The sequence below is a fragment of the Mangifera indica genome, chromosome 1, assembly GCF_011075055.1.
Source record: "Mangifera indica cultivar Alphonso chromosome 1, CATAS_Mindica_2.1, whole genome shotgun sequence".
Taxonomy (NCBI): Eukaryota; Viridiplantae; Streptophyta; class Magnoliopsida; order Sapindales; family Anacardiaceae; genus Mangifera; species Mangifera indica.
In genome coordinates this window covers 18,707,712-18,729,861 of record NC_058137.1, presented here as the reverse complement: position 1 = coordinate 18,729,861, position 22,150 = coordinate 18,707,712, and the positions used below count along the sequence as shown (strand labels likewise).

The following is a 22,150-nucleotide window of genomic DNA, read 5'->3' as shown; positions in this document are numbered from 1 at the left end:
TACTTGTATTTTGCAACAACGAGTTAATGACACTAGTTAGCACTTGCAAAGCTACAATAAGTACTCCAAATTTGAAAAGGGCAATATTATATATGAAAAAAATAAGACCTAAGCTTTGAGACTAAATCCTTCTAAGGTTTTAAAAGTAGCATTTATCCCACCATGGATGGGCTAATGTTATGAAATTTATGTTAATTAAAATGGTTAAAAGGTAGAAAAATATATACACTTTGTCAATTAAAATAAACAAAATATAAAAACCTCACACTTATGGATGAGAATTTGGGTAAGGATCTTTATCCCCATCCTCGTATGCGCATTTGACACTCATCTTCCTCCTTGTTATGATAATACAAGTATAGGGATCCCCAATCCTTACAAGAACTTGACCCCCCAAAATAAAGATGAATATTTATTTTATAAAGATATCTTTTTATTTATCAATTTTAGTTTTAACTTTTGTTGAATTATATTTCCAAAGTTGAAAGAAGAAATTCAACATCTCAATGCATTAGAGTTAGGAAAAAAAATCTTGTGTGTAAAACCTGCGTCCAAAGCCTAACTCGGTACTCAGCTTAGCCTAAATTATGCTTAGGGAGGGGGCAAGCCTGGGTGAAGGGAGAAGGACCCCAACTCTCCCCTTAGAGCCTTTACCTTGTAGATAATAGACCCTAGGAATTTAAGTATAATCCTCGGACCTAATGGTATAGGCAATGTTTTGAAAATCAAATCAATTCAACCAAGAATCGATATATGATTTGGTTTGGTTTTTATATTATTATTAATCAATTGAAAAAGGCAATCAAAACCAATAAAACTGGTATATTCCTAAAACCCAAAAAAAAAAAGCAGTATCTTTATTTAGAAACAATATTAAATACTAAAATTTAAAATTAATTAAAAGCTAAAAAGACTAAAAAGCCTAAAACCTACAACTAAAGGTATATTTAAAAAATGCCACATTTTGAGCTCACTTATACAATTTTACCATACTTTTTACACACAAAACAATTATACCATAAAATATACACAGTTTTTAAAATACCCCTAGTGTTGACCAAATTTAAACCAATACATTCATGACTGTTCACGCATGAATACATAGAGTAGGTGACACCTTCTGAAACCAACCAAGGGAAAAGCAAGTTTGAAAAATATTGCAAAAGGGAAACCATTACGTGAAAATATTGCAGAGGGGAAAAGCTTTTAAAAGCAACCTGTGAGACCCTAAACCTAAGTGTTCTAAAACCTTTGAGATTGTAACTCATGATTGTTGATGCCAACACTGACGAGAAAGAGATCCACTGGTGTTGATGAGAAGGAGATCCACTGACGCAATGAAAAGAAGCTGATTTGATGCCGATGAGAAGATCAAACACTGAAGAAGATTTGTGCTCCACCTACCAATGCTATTGATGTTGTCGTCTAAATCCAGGAAGACCAATCGATTTGGGAGTAATGGCACGTTAAGTAAGTTAGGTTAGATTATTGATTAATAGCTTGTTCTATGAGTTAGATCTAGAGTTTGGATAGATGAAAAATTAGGAATTTTTATGTGAAAATGAAAGGTTTATAATTAGAAAATAGAAGTGTTGATTTTGGTTGTGATTTTGTTAGGTTTTCCCTTAATTTGAAACCATGAGCAATGGAAGAACATGCAGGCAATATCGCCTAATAAGTGATATCTCCTATAATCGCCTAGGCGATATGGCCTATTGATACAATTCATAGAATAGTAATTTTTTTATATAAATGTGTTTCCGTTTGTCTATTTTTAGGAACACCGAATTCATATGTAAAAGGGGGTGTACAAGTTTCATGAAACGTTCAGGATTCATGTGCAAATGACACTCTGCAATGAAGATAAATGTAATGAGTGTCATAAATAAGAAAGTAACGATAACGCAATGAGAGATGTTCTAGATGACTTGTTTTAGGCAATTCTTAGGATTAGAGGAGATCCGATTTAGCGTCATTTTTATGCATGTGATGCTATTCTGTTTAATTAGCTATAGAGATACTGACAGAGATTTATGGTCCAAAATAAACAGTGTGGAAGTTCGTTTTAGCCTAGTAAAGTTTGCTTTTATGACTTGTCATATATTCAAGGATGACACAAAAGTGTCACACTACTTAGATTTTAAAAGAAGGCCTAGATTGGAAGAGGGATAGTTTTTGGGGATAGATCATTACAATATAGGGACATCCAGAGGGCGATTAAAGACCAAATTTTGGGAGACAATGATGAAGATGATGTAAGGTTTGCAGTATTATATTTATAACATGCATTGCTATTAGGGGTAGACAATAGGAATGTTATACATGATAGCTTCTTGCATCTAGCCAACGATCTTCATGCATTCATTTAGTATCCTTGAGATTTGTTGTCATGGAATAAGACAAAAGGCTCCATGTGGGAAGGCATAAATGAAAGATTTGGGTTTTGTCTAAAGAACCACCAACCTTACATGTCAATCCCTGTGGTATTTGCCCGGTTATGGGATTCCTCATTAAATTCCAGGTAAGCATCATATTATAGATATTTTGAGAAAATAAAATAGTATACAGATGATATATTATTATATGATTAGTAATTTTGAATTAAGTATAAAATAATACTTAATCATATGATGACATATCATTTATATACAACAAATGTTTACATGTAGTATTGTTGATAGTCTTTTAACTTAATTCATGCTTACCCAACAATATTAAACAGATCTTTTTTGAAGTAGATAATGAGACTACAATAATGAAAGTAAGAAAACAAAATGAAGCAAATTCGAGAAATTTTTACATTGATCAACGTCCTAATGAAGTCTTTTGGATTTTGACTTCGCTTGAGGACTTCTTCCTTGAGCTTGACTTGAATAACTCTTACCTTTACTAATTTTATTCCAATCAACCCTTGCATCAAATCCAAGTTCTACTTGCCCTAATCGAAACCCAGTCCAAAATAAACAAACACATGTTGATGAATTGTTTCAACCCATGATGAGAGTTTAATACTTAATATTAATTTCTATTAATTTAATTGATTTGCATGATGACCTATGTAGTACCTACCCATGATGATAGTTAAATATTTGTTTAAAACAATGAATATTAATAATGAGTACAATTTGTTTATAAATAATAATATATTATTATCTGATTAAACGTTATTTTACTTTTAATTTAAAATTATCATATTTTATATATACATATATATATATATACACACACACACAAAAATAAACATGTGTGTGTATGATGAAATCCATAAATATAGAAGTTGGATTTTCTATTAACTGGAATATAACATATTTGAACTCTTATAGCCTTCATTTTCTCGTCACACAAAAGAATTTGAGGCTTAAACTGAATAACAAAAACTTTATTTAAAAGGGAAAATGAAACTTATTTGTCATAGAGTATTCTCTAAACCATAAGGAATCTCCCAAACAAACGTCTTTTCATAGAAACCTACTTGAACAATCATAACTAATGACTAATCATAGCACTAGCAATTGAAAGTTCCTAATCACCATGCAACAAGAGACACAAGCAAACATTCTAGTCTAAGTCATTGAGAAGACATTTCACTTAGCAACAATTTGTCTTTAAATATTCTACGCAAATCTTCTTGTTCTCTTTTATGACAATAAGAGAAAGTTATTTTCACCAATTCAATTAGAATATTTTTAATATTTTTTTTAGATAATTAGAATAATAATAAATTTATATAATCGTGTTTAAATTAAGAATATGTTTATTATCGTAATTTAATTATAACTTCTTTTTTATCCTATAAATATAAAAACTATTGGGAGAGAAAGAAGAGATGAAAGATATCTATAGACACATATGGTTACATAACATTAATTATTAACTCATTGTATTCTTCTTGTATAGGATATATAATTATACATAATACACTTATAGACCAATAGATACACCTTCAATATACGCAAATGGACCATTTGAACTATGTTAAAAATTTTGTCACTTTCACTTATTGGCTATCTCAACTCCATCTCATTATAACAGATATGGTGATCTAATCAGATTCTTATTTATAGTTATCGTTGACTTGATTTGTACAAGATTTTGGATTTTGTATTTTAATTATCGGGAGAAACTTCATCCTCACCATTACGGACGAGCGTGTGCAGCTACACAATTTAATATAGCACATTTACCCACTCCCTGATGTAAGAAAAGGATAATATATTAAAAAACAGTTACTCAAAGGATCTTCACAAGATTATTGCAGAGGCGGCCGTCGGTGTTCTGCTCAAAAATAGGTTCAGTATACAGTGATTAAATTTCTGCTGATTAATTTATCTATTGAGCCACATCGGAAGTTGTCTTATATTACCATTCAGATCTAAGCCACTAAAAATGCATTCTATCTTGTAAAAGCTAAAGACAAACCAAGAAAGGTAACTATTTCTTATATAAATTGATACAGTTATAGCAAATGTTGATCTCCAAGCCACTGCAGTTTTAACAAATGCATTCTAAAATATAAATAAATCATCCTACCCAGTTGATGCACTTACTATTTGTGTCCCTGTATAAATTCATTGTTGACTGTTTTTGTATTTAATAAAATTATATGCACCTAATTTTGATTAATTAATTTTATATTTTGATAATGTATGATCACGTGATTAAGTGATTTTAAATTAAAAATAAAATAATACTCAATCACATAATAATATATAATTTAAATAGTCAAATAAATATTCAAAACTATAAATACGTGATATTGTTATTTTTGTAATAACATCGTTACATGCTAACATAAAGAAAATAAAAAACAAGTGTGTTTTTGTCGTTCATTTTTTTTTAATCATGGCATTTCTTTGCCTATTGTTATTAATGTTTATGAAGATGTTTAATGGTGAGTTTGTTTTCTTTATACACTAAGTGTATATGTTTTTGTAGAAGAAATAAAATTTTTAATAATTTGACTACAAATGGTTTTAGTGCTCAACTGCTATAATTCTTTGATTATCAAGGGTTTTAGACTTTTAGTGTTAATGGTTCATTAAGTAAGCATATGCAGTCACGTAGAGTTGTGTAGCTTTGATTTGATATTATGAATGAACAAATGGTAGTCATTAAAAGGAACAACACAAGTCAGCCAATATTTCATATTTCATTTAATAGCAACTATATTTTACATTAATTTGTGTTACTTTTATTTTAACATGATTCTCATTATAATAGATTTACATTTATACACACCTAATTCACTAAAATATCAACCTAAAAACTACAAATTATTTGCTCTGGACTTAGGGTTGTATTGATTTACTTTTAAACTAATATTTTTCTTCTAAAATATGTGATAGAAGTTATTGAAGAAAACTTATCACTATATAAGATGGAAAAAAAAAGTAATAATAGTATCAGATGCTTATTTGTTCATTTAGAATTTATGATTGGAGGAAGTAAATGTTAAATCCTTCATATTTAAAATTCTCCCAAGGAAACACCATGACTATTTAGAGATTTGTTGAAGATGTTGAGCTTAATATTTATAAATAAAAAAATGTTACTAGAGAAAGTACTTTTATAAATTCTTGAAGGAGAATAAGCCATAAATGTGAATTAATCTACTATTGAAGAAGATTGGTTTCACCACCAAATTGGAAACCAATTACAGCATCAAACCCTTTTATTTTAGCAAACAGCAATGCATTGTTTGTTTCTTTAATTGTCAATCACTTAATCATTTGATTCCTATCAACTTGAGTTTTTTTAAATATTATTGATGATCTCTTCAAGAGATCTTTAAGCATAGGGTAACACCAATGTTGCAACTTTTCTTGCTTTTCAAGTTTTGTTTAGTTCACTTAATTAGTATATGTTTTATTATTATTATTATTATTATTATTATTATTATTATTATTATAATTATTATTATTATTATTATTTTGTTTTCTTTTGTCATCAATTAAATAACTATGATATCCAATTATTTTAAGAGATTAAAGAAAAATCTAATGGAAAATGTTGATAGATACTCCATTGATAGAGAGGTTAATCAAATCTCATTAAAGGAAGAAGTTTGACAACAGTGACAACAACACCAAGTAAAAAAAGTTTAACCTTCAAACAAAGTGTTCAATTTAGACGAACTTAAAGCTAATCCAAGATTAAGGATCCCAAATATTGAGATTTGTTATACCGATAAGCAAAAAAAGGAAGTTCAAAAAGCATACTTGCTTAACGGTTCTAGTCAACCAAAATATCATAATTTTTCTTTCACTCCTTTTAGAAATAAAACGTAAGTTTACACCAGAGTGGTACAAAAAAAGTTTAAATTGGATTGGATATAGTGTGGTGAAAGATGCAATATTTTGTTTGCATTGTTATCTTTTCAAAAGTGACATAGTTGATTTTGGTGATCAAGCAAGTGGTGAAACATTTGTGAGCAAGGGATTTAATAATTGGAAAAATAAAACAACAGTGAAACAACATGTTGGAGATCTTTCTAGTACACATAATCGATGTTATGTCAAGTGTGTTAATTTGATAAACCAAAATTAATACATCGACGTAAATCTTGCTCGTGTTGAGGAAAAAGTCAAATTGGATTATAGAATTTGCTTGAATGCGTCAATTGATTGTATTAGATTTATTTTACAATAAAGATTGGCATTTTATAGTCATGACGAGTCAGTTGAATCTAAAAATCAAGGCAGTTTTATTGAACTATTAAAGTTTCTATACAATCATAGTGATGACGTCAAGAAAGTTGTACTTGAAAATGCTCCAAAAAATCATAAAATGGCATCCCCTAAGATTTAGAGAGAATTGATTAATGTTTATGCTCGTTTGATGACCATAAAAGTTATTAAAAAAATTATGAGAAATAAACAACTGTTCTCATTATTGGTTGATGAATGTCATAATGTGACAGTAAAAGAACAAATGGCTATTGTTTTTCGATATGTGGACAAAGCAGGATGTATTATTAAATGTTTTATAAGGATTGTGTATGTCAAGAATACTTATGTACACTCTTTGAAAACTGTAATAGATACTTTATTTGTAAAATATATATTGAGTTTAACAAGTTTAAGGGGGCAAGGGTATGATAGAGCAAGCAATATGAGGGGTGAGTACAATGGCTTGAAGAGTTTAATATTAAAAGAAAATAAATCAACTTTCTACATTCATTGTTGTAAAATGTGGCTTAAATGTGTCAGAGGGTAATTTAGTCATTATGGAGTGTTATGTGGTATATGTGGTAATTTGGAGCAAAGGGGTAATATAGTCTTTTTACTGGGTGTTTAACCTAAGTATATAATTGTCTTATTAGACGTTAGTGCATGGGTGTGTGAATTTTTGGCCGACTTCCTTATTCTTACTATGTTCTCTAAAATTAGGGTTGTGTTCTTATGATTTAGTTGAACCAGAGAGAAATCCTCTGGTTTTCTCCAATTGAGTAAGTGTCTCGAGTCTTGATGAAAGTTTGGTTTGGGACTTCGTTTCACGGCATACCGTAGTCGTGCGTGGTGTTGATCGGAGGGTTTTATAAGTTGTATTTGCTTATGTTTAAATGTGGATACGACTAGAGCCTTGTCTCTGCCTTGGATGTAGGGTTTCAAATCCAAACCTGAACCAAGTATTTCTTGTGTTATCTTGTTGATTTTTTATGTTGATTTTATTCTTCGTTTCTTGCTAATCCAGTTTACTAATTTGGTAATTCTTGAATAAAGCATTCTTAATAAAACCTAATCTGAAACTAACAATTGTATTTCTTATCAACTCCAACTAGCACTAATCAAAGTTGTGAGTAACCATTCAACATTAGGTGAATTTTTTCAATCTCTCTCAAATTTATCAAACGCTATAGCGACATCTTGCAAACTCAATGATCTTTTATGAGATAAACAACATGAATATGTGGTATCTTTGATTTCTAATGGTGATCTTCAAACGGGACGAAGTTTGAATCAAGAATGCACTATTAAATGACTAGGAGATACACATTGGGTTTCACACATGGGGATGATTCATAGTGTTATAAACTTATTTTCTTCTATTGTTGATGTGTTCAAGGTGATTGAAATTGAAGGAGACAATTGATAAAACAAAAGTCAAGTAAGGAGTTTATTATGAATCATGAAAAATTTTGAATTTGTTTTTTTGTTATTTTTGATGAAAAAAGTATTGGGAATCACAAATGAACTATCACAAGTATTACAAAGAAAAGATTAAGATCTTTTTAATGTTATATGGTTTGTACAAATTTCAAATTGTCAATTGCATAAAATGAGAAATGAAGACACTTATTTCAACATTTTGGTGAAAGCAACTTCTGATTTGTGCAAAATTAATGACATAACAATCCGAGAAAATATAGAAGATAACTTTGAGAGGACAAAACAAGGGATTACACCAATTATAAATAAACATCATTATAAGGTAAATTTGATTAATACAATTTTAGATAATATTTTTTAAAAAAACTCAATAATTGTTTTGATATAGTAAATATGAGATTGCTTCAATGAATAATATCTCTTGATCCAAATAACTTTTTTGTTGCATTTAACAAAGACAAATTACTTGAATTTGCAAGATCCTAACCTGCGATTTTCCTTAACATGATATTTGGTTACTTGATATTAACTTGAAAACCATTATGAGAACGTTAGCTCCAATGCCAATTTCACTCATATTAATGGGATTGCCAACCTTACTAAAAAAATGGTTGAGTTTAAAAGGATGGTGCCTACGAAAAAATTTTCCGGCTTATAAAATTAGTAATGGTTTTGCTAATGGTTACAGTAACAGTTGAAAGAGTGTTTTCTTTAATGAATCTTATAAAGAATAGTTTGTGTAATCGAATGAGTGACGAGTGGATGAACAATTATTTGATGGTTTACATTAAAAAGAAAGTTTATGCTACAATTAATAATAAAGATGTTATTAAACGCTTTCAGAATATAGCGAAATGAAAAATGGTGTTAAAGTCAAGATCTTCAAGTATATCATTCAAACTTGCTTTCATCTTTAAATAATTGATATTCAAATATTCAAATCCCTAAGTTTATTATTGTAACTTGAGTTTCTGATCAATACACAACTAGATGTGTGGATCTTTAATTTGGATGATTGAGTTTTGATTTTGATGATTGGATTTGGAATTATAAAACTTAAAGATTGACAAATTTTGATAATTTTAATCTTTTTTTTTTGTAAACCTTTATATGTTTCACTTGTGTTAAAACTATAATTAAACTTTAAATTTTTGTAAAATGTTTTTCTCATATTATAATTGATATAAACAATATTAATTATGTTAAATTTAAATGGATTATAACATCCCGTGGTATTTTTCTCTCTTTACATTGAGAGATTTTTTCACGAAAAAATTACTTGTGTTATTACATTTTTTTATATTATTTCCATTGTTTAATGTTCAATAGTTTTATTTCAAGCTTTCACTTATTGATTGACAAATAATTGTGAAGTTGTAAAGGCCCCTCAAACAAAAATTTAGGATACTGAATACGTGTATTCCACTCGTCGTTGTCAAACGTGAACCTTTGCTTGAGAGAGTTGGTTGAGTTGTCGAATATGATGTAAAAAAAATGGGACAAATATTATGCATAAAAAAAAATTTATTAATTAAATATGTAATTAAATAATTTTAAAGTAATAGGGAGGATGCGTGAATAATTGTGTTTATGGTCCTTCTCAGATAGGTGAGGGGTTTTAGATAATTGTGATAGAGATATAAAAAAGTAATATTAATGTGAGAGAGTCTGAATTCACTGTTTAGATATTTTACTTCATAGAAACTATCCATATTATATAAAAAATATCTAGTAAGAGATGAAGAAGGAACTAAAGTGATAGTTTCAAATTGTGTTTAAGGAGTGGTGCAAGCCATTAGAAAGAGACTAGGTTCTAACAGTAGTAACACTGGATGATGGAACATTCTCTTTTGGGTATCTCTGGGAAAGATATACAATAACGTGGCTTTAATAGTAATTATCAGTTACCAACTACCACAACAGAACAATGTCACTTTGGCATATCTAACTCATTTTATCGACGAATGGATTGCAAAAAGATATATCTATCACCACTTTGAAGCAATTCGATTTGCTCTTACATTCAATGACAAAAAAGTTTTATTAATCACTTCTAGGATCACTCTATTAGATACTCGATTCCCTAATTACGAGTACGCTAATCTTGAAATTGTTCAAACCACCTTGAATATACGAATAATTATGGTTACCCTCTTTCCAAACTTTTGCATGTCATTAAATGATCCTCAATTATACCACGCTTTGAAGTTTCAAATCCAAGTCTGAGGAGTAGTCCCACAAGGTCAAACCTCGATGGCCACCATTCATTACCGGTTGGCCTACCTTGTCTAGAATAGTTCAATTGGATATTGCTACTCCTAAAGGCACCTATGATGCTATTTTCCACAAAGTAGGAGTACTTGGTTACAACCTAATTGGAGATCCCTCAGAAAAATGAAAACGGAAGAGTTTCCAACAAGTCATTGATAATCTTTGAATTGACTCAAAGAAAACTGTTGAGGCTCTTTAGGTAATAAAGAAGGTGGTGCAATATAGTATGGGCCACAAGGAAAAGTTGAAGAAGGAACTTATGGAGTTCTTTGGATCATTTGTTTCATGTGGGCTGATTGGGCCTGAAGGATTTCATCTCTTATTGTAGATGGAGTGAGGTTCGCAGGGCTATGCCAGACATGATGTCATTATAAATTATCAGCGACTTGTCGCATCCGTAAGAGGGAAGGCGATAGCTTCTTTTGAATTATGATAACCAAAACGTACATAAAAGGTCTGGGTACCGACAACAGATATTGGAATGTGTGAAGACGTGACTTTTCCTTCTCGTGCAACGCAAATTATATGCACACCACAAAAAACCCAAAACAGTTTTTCCCTTCAGAATCACCTACAGGCTTCATAATTGGCTCAGCAAATACGTAATCCTTGGGCAGTAATGTCTCACTTTACACGAGATATAAAGGCCACTACTCCGTCGCTGTAACCAACAAAAGCCGCATATACCATTTGAAGGAAGAAATTTAGATTGGAGAAGCTTCATGGGGACGTTGGATGAGCAGAAAGTGAATCAAAAGAAGGCCTTTGGATGGGCGGCCAGGGATACTTCTGGTGTTCTCTCTCCCTTTAATTTCTTCAGGAGGTTTTTGTCTCTCGCCCCATCACCATGATCCTTGTATTTTTTTTTTAAGTACTTTATTTTTATTTATGTAACGCTTTGTTGCAACCATTTGGTAAACAGGGCAACGGGGGAGAAAGATGTGGCATTCAAAGTGGCGTATTGTGGGATGTGCCATTCGGATCTTCACATGATCAAAAACGACTGGGGGCTTTCCACATACCCTCTTGTTCCGGGGCAAGTTTCTTTTTACCTTGATGAATTGTGCCATTTAAAACTTTTATATAACCAATGTTTTGGAAACTCATGAAACTCAACTGAAAGGGGTAATTATAATAGGCATGAGATTGTTGGCGTAGTGACTGAGGTTGGGAGCAAGGTGGAAAAGTTCAAAGTTGGACACAGTGGGGGTTGGATGCTTGGTAGGATCATGCCGCTCTTGCGACAGCTGTGCTAACAAGCTTGAGAATTACTGCGCCAAAATGATACTAACTTATGGTGGCACATTCTACGATGGAACCACCACATACGGAGGTTATTTCGATATTATCGTTGCCGATGAGCACTTCATTGTTCGTATTCCTGACAGCTTACCATTTGATGCCGCTGCCCCTCTGCTCTGCGCCGGTATTACAGTTTATAGTCCTCTGAGATACTATGGACTCGACAAACCCGGTATGCATGTGGGGGTAGTTGGCCTTGGCGGTTTTGGCCATGTAGCAGTCAAATTCGCTAAAGCTATGGGGGTTAAGGTGACTGTGATTAGCACCCCTCCTAACAAGAAGAAGGAAGCTATTGAGCATCTTGCTGCTGACTCATTTTTAGTTAGCCGTGACCAAGATGAGATGCAGGTATATATATGACTTAAAAAGCTAGCAATTTTGTGTTTATTATGATGCACGTAATGTTGTTTTTTGTTGGCTGTTCAGGCGGCAATGGGCTCAATGGATGGGATTATCGATACTGTATCCGCACAGCACCCTCTGATGCCATTGATAGGACTACTGAAAATTCATGGAAAGATTGTTCTTGTTGGTGCACCGGAGAAGCCACTAGAGCTGCCGGCTTTGCCTTTGCTCCTGGGTGAGCATTAATGAAACTATGCCAATACTTGCAATCAATTGGTGTGGCTTTTTTATTTAGTTAATTGAAATATGGTTAATGATTGCAGGGAGGAAGATCGTGGGTGGTAGTGCAATTGGGGGAATGAAGGAGACTCAGGAGATGGTTGATTTTGCAGCAAAACATAAGATAACAGCAGATATTGAGGTTATCCCTATAGATTATGTAAACACCGCCATGGAGCGTCTTGTGAAAGCTGATGTTAGATACCGATTTGTCATTGATGTTGCTAACACAATGAAATCATCCACCTCTAGTTAACCAGTTTTATTCTCACAATCACATACAATTAGGAGGATGAATATTGAATCACGGGAATCTCTTATTCATAGTGGTTTCAGTTCTATTTCGTGTAGTTTCAAACATTGTTTTCTTCGATAAATGTAAGGAATAAATGATGTTTTTCGCTGGCATTACCATACGAGAAGAACTGTGTTATGAATGTTGGCTTTCTACATGGCTCATACTTTTTTGTGTGTCACATATTGCAAATATATTTGTTTTGTTGGGGGATGTGTGTATATGATGCGTCAAATATATTTGTCAAAGGTTTTATTTCTTTTTTTCTTTACTCTTACCCATTTTTTTCCTCTTTCTATATATATAGGAGTGACTTTGTTGAATAATCATTATTATGAGGTAAATATTAATTTTTGAAAATTTGCAGGTCTTTTAAAATTTTTTTAAAGGATTATTAAAAATTTCTAAAAAGTTTGGCATCTTTTGGAAATTTTTAAAATATTAATATGTCCAAAATAATTTAAAAAATGATACTTACACACATAAAGGATTGAACAAAATATAAGAAATTATGGGTATAAATGTCATATTACAACAATTGAGGTCATATAATAGTTTTAAAATAATGAGGATTTAAAAAAATTTTAGAGATTGATTTGTGAGTTTTTAAGCTTTTTAAAAAATTAAATTATCATATTTAAAACATTTGGATTGAATAAAAAAACTATTTTTTATATTATTTAAAATTAATAGATGATAAAATTATTATTTTCCCTTATGTCATTAATATTTTTTTTTTACAAAGTTTCATTTTGGATTAAAAAAAAAAAAAAGTGTTATTTGTACCAATATAGAGGTGAAAAGTGTTTTTAGGTCAAATCTTGGGTGGGAAAAATTATTTATTTTTTAAAAAGTTTATTTCCCAACCACCCTCCAAAATTGAACATTAATAGGATTAATATCATTTACACTCATAATTGTACAAATAAATTATATTTCATCTTAATTACTTTTTCTAAATTAATTGATAGTTACCGATGAATTGAGAAAACCCAGTTTTCAGCTAAATCACACTCACTTTCAACCATCAGCTTCACTTATATCCCTACCATAACTATTATCACCACAGTGTTGTCACACCCTTACCTTTATGCTCCTTAGGACAAGATCAACTGAAAACAAGAAGAGCCTCTTTATATATATTCCCTTGTTCGGTCTCTTCATATTCACTTGTTAAAAATTTGATAACTCTGGCACTATTTGGTCCTATCACAACTGTTTTTATGGTACTCTTTGAGTGGCCCTCATCTTCAACAGCTCCACAACTTTCAATTTTTCTGTTAAGAAGAAATATAGAAAGTTATCTATCTTTCCCCAATCTATTAAACAAATTCAAATTATTTCTTACTGTTCCTTGCAAGGGTTCCATCACCTTTCCACTCTCATAATTCACCTCAACTAGATAGAGCAATAGATCGTATCAAGTCGAGCCAACTTTGACACCTAAGGCCCATACAATCAAGGGTTTTTATATCTATAAAAATATATACCCCTATAATATGACACATGCTATAACAGGTCATGTTGTATGGAACCCTTGACCCAAGGGCCCATTAATTATATTTTTTATTTTTTTTCAATTTTGTATTAATTTTTATTATGACTTTTGAATTTTTCATACTAATCTTTTAGTTCTTTTTTATCGGAATAATGACAAATAATTAATAAATTTAGATTATCCATATTATCTTTTAGTTTTCTCATAAAATTAATAATAAATTTATTATTTTTTTAATTTTTTATAATATTAATTAATATTTTTTGATTTTTTACGTAAATTATTTAGATTCTCTACGTAATAAGGAATAAATAAATAATTTTAATAATTAATAATTTTTTTAAAAAATTGTGTACAGTATTGTGTTAAGTCAGATCAACCCATAACATAATCTGCATAACCCATGGACTTACCCACGAGTTGCACTCGGATAGGGATGGCAACGGGGAGGGGCAGGGAGGGGATATCAATCCCCGTTCCCGTCCCTGTTACAAGGAAAACAAAGAATCTCCTTCCCTTCCCCGTCCCCGCGGGAAAAAATCCCCTCCCCATACCCAAGTCAATAAATTTTAATTTCTCAATATTTTATGAATATACACTCTTCAATAGTGCATTATTAATAATTCTAATAATCAATAAATAAATTTTACGAAACTACAAAAGAGTATCTTTTTTGTTAAAATGAAATTAATTAAAAAAATATATATCGAAGAGATCTCACAACTTCTGTACAATGTTCCACCTTTTATAAAAAATATTTAAATCTTTCAAGCACATTTTCCTATAATATAAAATAAAATATGTATAATTAAATGTCCAAATCATTGCTTCATAAATTGACATTGTCAATTCCATCACACTATGAAGTTTGAAGAAATAAGAAAACAATTAGACAATATCTGGCACTTTTAATGCGTTGAAAATCATCATACTCAAAGATATAGTCATTAGCAAAAACTGTAATAGACAATGCTACTACAACATCAGCAATCTCACTCCACTTAGCTGGATCCCCTGGCCTATCTGCTACTTTTCTACAAAATTTTTCAAGAAAAATACATGTCACAACTGAAAAATCTAACAATATGCAATTATCAAGGTTGTCAAACATCATTAAAGAATATGCAATAAACAACTCCAAACTCATCAAATTTAATATGAAAACCAAAAACTTGACTTTTTGAAGAAAAGAAAAAAAAACACCTTTAACACAGATGAAATTTGTACAATTTAGTATGACAAAAATAAACACATTTACTAGTTTCCCTTTTTGTAGCTTGAAACTCTCTTCGAATGCAAGAATCAAGCACTACACTAATGCAGTCATTTACATTAATAGAAAGATTAGCCCATCTTTCCTTCTTCAGTTTTGTTTATCCGTTGTTTCTGAATACAACTGTTAATGTGTTCAGGCTTTAACTATGATCAGTCTTTGAGTTGTCACCCTCTTCAACTGCAGCTTTCAATCCAATTTATATCAACAATTCAGACAATGATACAGTGCAAATAACATGAAAAAATTACACAAACCAACTCCCCAATTCATGTCCAATCCCGTACTTCAGGAGCAAAGAATGCTAGTATTACACCACAGTCAAAACGAGGAGATTTCGAAATTCTATGTATTATTCTAAAGATATCTCAAGAAACAATTTGTTTCTTTCAGTTTATTATTCAGTGGTATCATTGAATGACGTTTAAAAACATAAACCAGTTATTATTTAGTGGTATTATTCTAAAGATATCATTGAATGACGAAATAATTATTTTATTAATTTTCTTTCTAATATAATTTACAATAAAAACGTGAATTAAAAATAATTTTTAAAGTTAAAATCAAGAATCACACGGGTAAAGTCACTGCTTGTAAAAGGGGTGGGCAGTTACCAGTTATCACAATTACAAGTAAATTAGGAAGCAAATCCACTAAGTTGATTGCGAGGACAAGATTGGCTTTTAAAACATGGTGGTCCCTACCTCAACCTATTCACACAAGAAATTTGGGTCCCATTATCATCACATCCTTATAGTTTTTTTAATTTATTAGCAGTCCTACGACATTTTCTCTTCCTCTACCATTTACCTTTTGCAGCCCTTTGAATCTGAGAATTAGTAGTGGAATGGAGAATTTGTAATTAAATATATTAAACTAATTAAAATATACTAGAAAATCGAAATCCACTTACATGTCAAACATCAAGGTTGGAAAGTGAAACTCAAATCCATGTCATCAATTATCAACTACAACACCTAAAAAAATAGGTAATAAATTCTTGCAATATTTTAAAAACCAATATTTTAGAGATTAATGAAAAATATTTATTATCTTATGAATCATTATCATCATAGATTGTCAAACAAGACTCTTCACTTTTCAAGAAAATAAAAAAAAAATTAAAGACAAAATCTAATAATTATTAACTTTATATTAAAGTTGATAAAAATTCATTTTATTACCTTTTAGGTCAGCCCATAACCAATTTTGAGAACACATTAATGCCTCCAATGTACCTGAATGAAGTCTATTGCAATGTGGACTTATTACCTTTCCAGCAATGCTAAAAGCAGACTCAAAAGCAACAGTAGAGACTGGAATAGCAAGAATATCTCGAGCAATCCTCTGCAAGGTTGGATATTTAAGCCCATTTAACTTCCACCAAGTCAATATATCAAAGTCTGGACTCCTAGGTAGAAGTTGCTCCTTCAAATAACATTCCAGTTCTGACTTTCTCAAGATATTACTTGATTCTTATTCAATAAACATATCAAAATCTGCTAGATACTCTTCATCACCAAAAAACTAGATTGAGAAGGAGATGAAGCAAACAAAGTTTGACTTGTACTACTTTCATGCTTCAGTTGATATTCATAAAGCAAATCATGACAATACTGTTGAATTCTAATTATTTCATCTTTGCCATCATCTCCATATATCAAAGGAAAGAAATAATCTAACAATTTTATTTTGAATCTAGGGTCTAAAACAATGGCCACCCCCATAACACCATAAATCACACTCCAATACTTGTTAAATTTTTCAATCATTTGTGCAGCCATCTTCTTTATCATGACATTCTCACACATGAGCCATTTTGCCAAATGAATTTTGATTTGACAAATTTTAGGAAAATATTTATTTGCAGTCGGAAATTTAGTACTAGAGAATAATAGAGTGGCATTGTAAAATACTTCCAATTTTCCACAAATATCTTATGCAAAATCTCATTCTTCCTCCGTTGGTAAACATTTATATTGTGGCTCACGAAGTTTTAACTGAAAAAAAACTTCTTTGTAAATCAAAGCAGTATTAAGCATAAGATAAGTTGAGTTCCAACAAGTCTTACAATCAAGAGACAACTTCTTTGTACTTTGAATGCCCAACTGATTGACTGTTTCCTCAAATTTTTGCTCTCTTTTAGGTGATGCTCTCCAAAAGGAAACACTCTCTCGAATCTTTACAATTCCATCACTAATTATAGATAAACCATCTTGAACAATTAAATTGAGAATGTGAGCACAACAACGCATATGAAACAATGAACCATAAAGCATAAGTGATGAATGTGGTAATTTATTCAAGATATCATCAATAATTGCATTATTAGTGGAACAATTGTCCACAGTCAATGTGGACAATTTTCTATCAATATTCCACTCATAAAAGCAATCAGCCAATACCTTAGAAATCACATCTTTTGTATGTAAGGCATGAACATAAACAAACTTATAATTCAAAAAATTGTTTACTGAATACATATATATATATATATATATATATATATATATATATATATATGAATGTATATATTAACAAAATATATTAAAAAACATTAAACATTAAAAAAAAATTACCTTATAAGTCTATTTTGTAACTCTCATTTGTTATCGATAAAGCAGGTTGTAATAGTCATGTACCCTTTGTTTTGGTTGCTTGCAATCCACAAATCACAAGTGATTGCAATTCTCCCTAAATTTTTGTTTAACAATTTCATTGTCTTGCCCTTTTCAACATCATAAATGTTCATTATATCCTTCTTAATGGTGTTTCTAGAGACCATCTTGAACAAAGGTTGAATGGTGTTACAAAATCTCCTAAACCCACAATGATCTACTATGCTTAAAGGATATTCATGCAATATAATCATATTTGCAAGGTCTTTTCTACCTGCCTCTTGATCAAATTGATAAGTGGATAATGTCAACTTATTATTCTCTCTATGGGATCCCACAAGCAACTTCTGTGATACATCATGATATTTTCTCTTTGACAAATTTTATGATGATCATGTAAATATCTAGTGCCATTTTTTCCTCCACTAACCAATTGTTTGTGGCAATAGTTACACTCTGCCTTGTCTTTTCCATCAACCTTTACTTTCTTAAAATGTTGTCATATAATTGATTTACACCTTCCAGTAGGATCAGTAACAAGAGAATTATCAAGTGCAATTTGAAGAGGGTTTGAACAAGGACTATCCAACTCCTGACTTGATTTATTAATTTCATCAACAGACAATTACATCTGATTACTTCCTACCGGAGTTGCAGTATGAGGACCACTTTCAGAAGATGTTAGTTTTTTAAAGGATTGAGAATTTTGCATGTTAACATCTTCAATATTTTTTCTTTTATTAACCAAAGAGTTTTCAACAGACATTCCTATCAAATAGTCTAAAATTTAAAATACAAGTTAATATATAACATAAATATTAAAACCCATAATGCGAATTACAATCAATAAACTTTACTTTTACTAAAACTAAATTATGCCTTAAAATTCAATGACATGGCAAAAGTATAACAACAGTCACCAGAAACACTTTAAATAAATAAAAGTTAAAAAGATGTCTATCATAGAAAGTCAATATGTAGGACAAAAGAGGTAAAAGTGTAATATATTGAACAACTTCAAGAAAAGGTTTATTAAAAAGGGAGAAGGACTATTTCCCACCTAACTTTTGATTTGTTTTCAAAATACCACCCATGATAGATGAAAATTCATTTTTCCCACCCATGAGCCGTTAATATGAATGATATCTATTTGTATAAGGATAAAATATCCATTTTACCTTTGTTAGATGAAATGACAAAAATACCCCTCAATTTAGAAACTAACATTTCACCTTACCTAAACTTTTTAAACTTTGAAAACTAACATTTTCACCTTCAAACCTAGGGTTTTCATATTTTTCAAAATACAACCACCCCTCATAACTTTCAAAACTAGCAGTTTCACCCCCATTCTTCAACTTTATCTCTTGACGTCGTCTCCAGCCTCCTCCTTCTCCTGGTGGGACGACGGTGGTATGATGAAGAGATATTTATCTCCTCGTCGCACGGTGCGACGAAGAGACAGAGATCTCTTCGTCGCACGATGTGACAAAGAGACTAAGATCTCTTCGTCACACCACCGTGCTACGAAGAGACAGAGATCTTTTCGTCGTACCACCGTGCGACGAAGAGGTCTCTCTTCGTCGCTCCACCCAAACGACGAAGGACGACTTTTCGCCGTCCTTCGTCGCTCGTTGCATCGTCCAGACGCTACGACGAAGGGTCGTCCTTCGTCATCCTTTGTAGTCAGAGATGGAAGATCGATCGATTGCGTCGGCCATCGGTGGTGGCCGGAGAAGGAAGCAAACTCTGGGGGTAAAATCTAAATTTTTCAAACTTTGAGGATGGGTTAGTTATTAGTTTTTAAAACCTGGAGGGGGAAACGGTTAAATTTTAAAGTTTTAAGGTTTTAAATAGTAAATGATGATTTTGCCCCTGTCCCTAACTAAAAAATTGGATGGTAATTTGGTCATGGGTGAGAAAAGTGGATTTTCATCTATCGTGGGTGCCATTTTGAAAACGCATCAAAAGTTAGGTGGGAAATAGTCCTTCTCCCTATTAAAAAATCGTTTCTAAAGGAATAGCAGAGCAAAGACATGGATAATAAAGAAACTTAAAGCAAATTTACAAGCACGACAAAGATGTACTGGAACCAAGAAAACAACAATGTAGTTAAAAAAGAGTTCTACTTCTATCAATCCAATGATAAAAGCAGCTTATCAAGGTAAAGACTAATTTCATAAAAGCCTTTTATCACCTTGGACATGATGCAATATCATATAAATTGAGAACATGCCAGTGCACAGTGCAATCACGGAAGGAAGAAGCTTACCTCCAACTACAAAGCAAAGAAGCTTTGGTTGGGAGAGGGAGTATGCAGTGCAGCTATAGAGTGAAAAATGGAACCTTTGGCTAGCAGAGGAAGTGTGCGGCTGTGGAGTGAAAAATGGAAGGAAAAGGGGATTCAGATTTAGGGTTAAAAGATTGGTGGCAATTTTGTAATAAAAATTATTAAGGTTATAGTTTTTAGTAAATATGTATGTGATTTAGGATAATTTTGTAATAACTTCCAATTTAATTAATTTGGTATATTTGTATTTTATGATAATGAGATTCTGAAGTTTTTTTAATATATTAGATTAATAGTTCAGAAATTAGTAAAAACTGATAATTGATAATTCAAAAATTAGTAAAATTAAAGTTATGATTTTAATAAATTATAATGTAAAAGTTTATAATTTATTAAACTTTTGTAACAACTTCCAATTTAATTAATTTGGTGCATTTGCATTTTATGATAATGAGATTTTGAGGTTTTTTTAATATATTAGATTAATAGTTTAGAAATTAGTAAAAACTGATAATTGATAATTCAAAAATTAGTAAAATTAAAGTTATGATTTTAATAAATTATAATGTAAAAGTTTATAGAATTTAATAGTTCAAAAAAAATTATATTAATATATTAGATTTAGGGGGCGAGGCGGGGCGGGGCGGCGCAGCCTAGGACATATGTATCCCTGTCCCCAACTCGTCTTCGATTACGAGGATTTTTTTTCATTTTCATCCCTACCCTTTTTCTCGTTTTTATCGGAAAATCTCCTCCCCATTAATTTCGGAGAGGGTCGAAACCCCTAAAATCGGGTCCAAATTGTCATCCCTACTATTGGACCACATAGGCTATACCAAAAAAGAGATTTAAAATGGCTCGATCCGTTTAACATGTCTAATCTTAATCCTATTTTATTCTGAAAAAAAAAAAATCAATTGACTTTCTATTATTCAAAAGAGTATATAGAGAATGTCCACCATGAAAGAAGTAGATTACGATGAAGACTATAATCGATCATAGTAACTTAGTTGGAGTTGCAGAAAAATTTCAATGACAATGCCGGCTGTAATAAGACAAACAAAAATGAGATATAACAAGATCATGTCCGGATCGATTGTGCTTTATTTGTTTTGTGTTATTAGTAAATGCAATTTTATTATTTAACTAAAAATAATAAATTAATTATTTATCGTAAAACCAACCCGTTCTCATTAATGGAGACGAATGACAGATAAATAAATTGATTTTTTATTTTTAAAAAGTGGAAAATCGTTGTTGGGTAAATTAGTCATTCGGCCAAAATTAAAACTTAAAAATGTCTTTGCACTCTTTATGATGCTGAAAACGTTCAAAAAAGTAGGCCCAGCCCTGCATGAAAGCAACTCTGTGGGCCTATTTAATGAACTTGTTCAAAGATCGCCTGCGTACGACTTAAGATCTGAGGATATGAGATTGAAGTTCCAATTTGATTACGCTCGTAGTTTTCTTCTATTTTTTGTCTTTATTTGGAATTTCAGGTATCAAAGTTTAAATTACTGTACTTAAAATAAAGGAAATGTTTTATTTCAAATTTAACACTTATTTTTCTTTTCTCCATCTTCAAATTCGACCAGTTGCGTTATTACTTTTTCTATAGTGTTAGTAATACATTTCAATCAAGAAAATTATTTGAAGTTAAAAATATATATTTGATTTTGGAAATTTATATTTAGGATTTATGTAAAGATTAAGGGGGTATTTGATTTACGTAATATTTTATTATTAAAATAGAAAGATTACCTTAAAGATAAATTACTTATTAAAATAATATTATGTATAAATGATTACTATATTTGATAAAATTTGATAGGTATAAATAATTATTGTGTTTTGTTAAAGGTAATAAAAGA

General features: G+C 30.9%; 1 protein-coding gene across 1 annotated transcript; it reads left to right on the top strand.

Moving 5' to 3' along the window:
- Positions 1-10,860: 10,860 nt before the first annotated feature.
- LOC123229782 (probable mannitol dehydrogenase) lies at positions 10,861-12,721 on the top strand. The gene is given in 6 exon segments (XM_044655731.1): positions 10,861-11,202; positions 11,302-11,415; positions 11,518-11,574; positions 11,576-12,029; positions 12,108-12,261; positions 12,350-12,721. Coding segments are annotated over 6 exon segments (1,092 nt in total). The 5' UTR covers positions 10,861-11,101; the 3' UTR covers positions 12,562-12,721.
- The last annotated feature ends 9,429 nt before the right edge of the window (positions 12,722-22,150 follow it).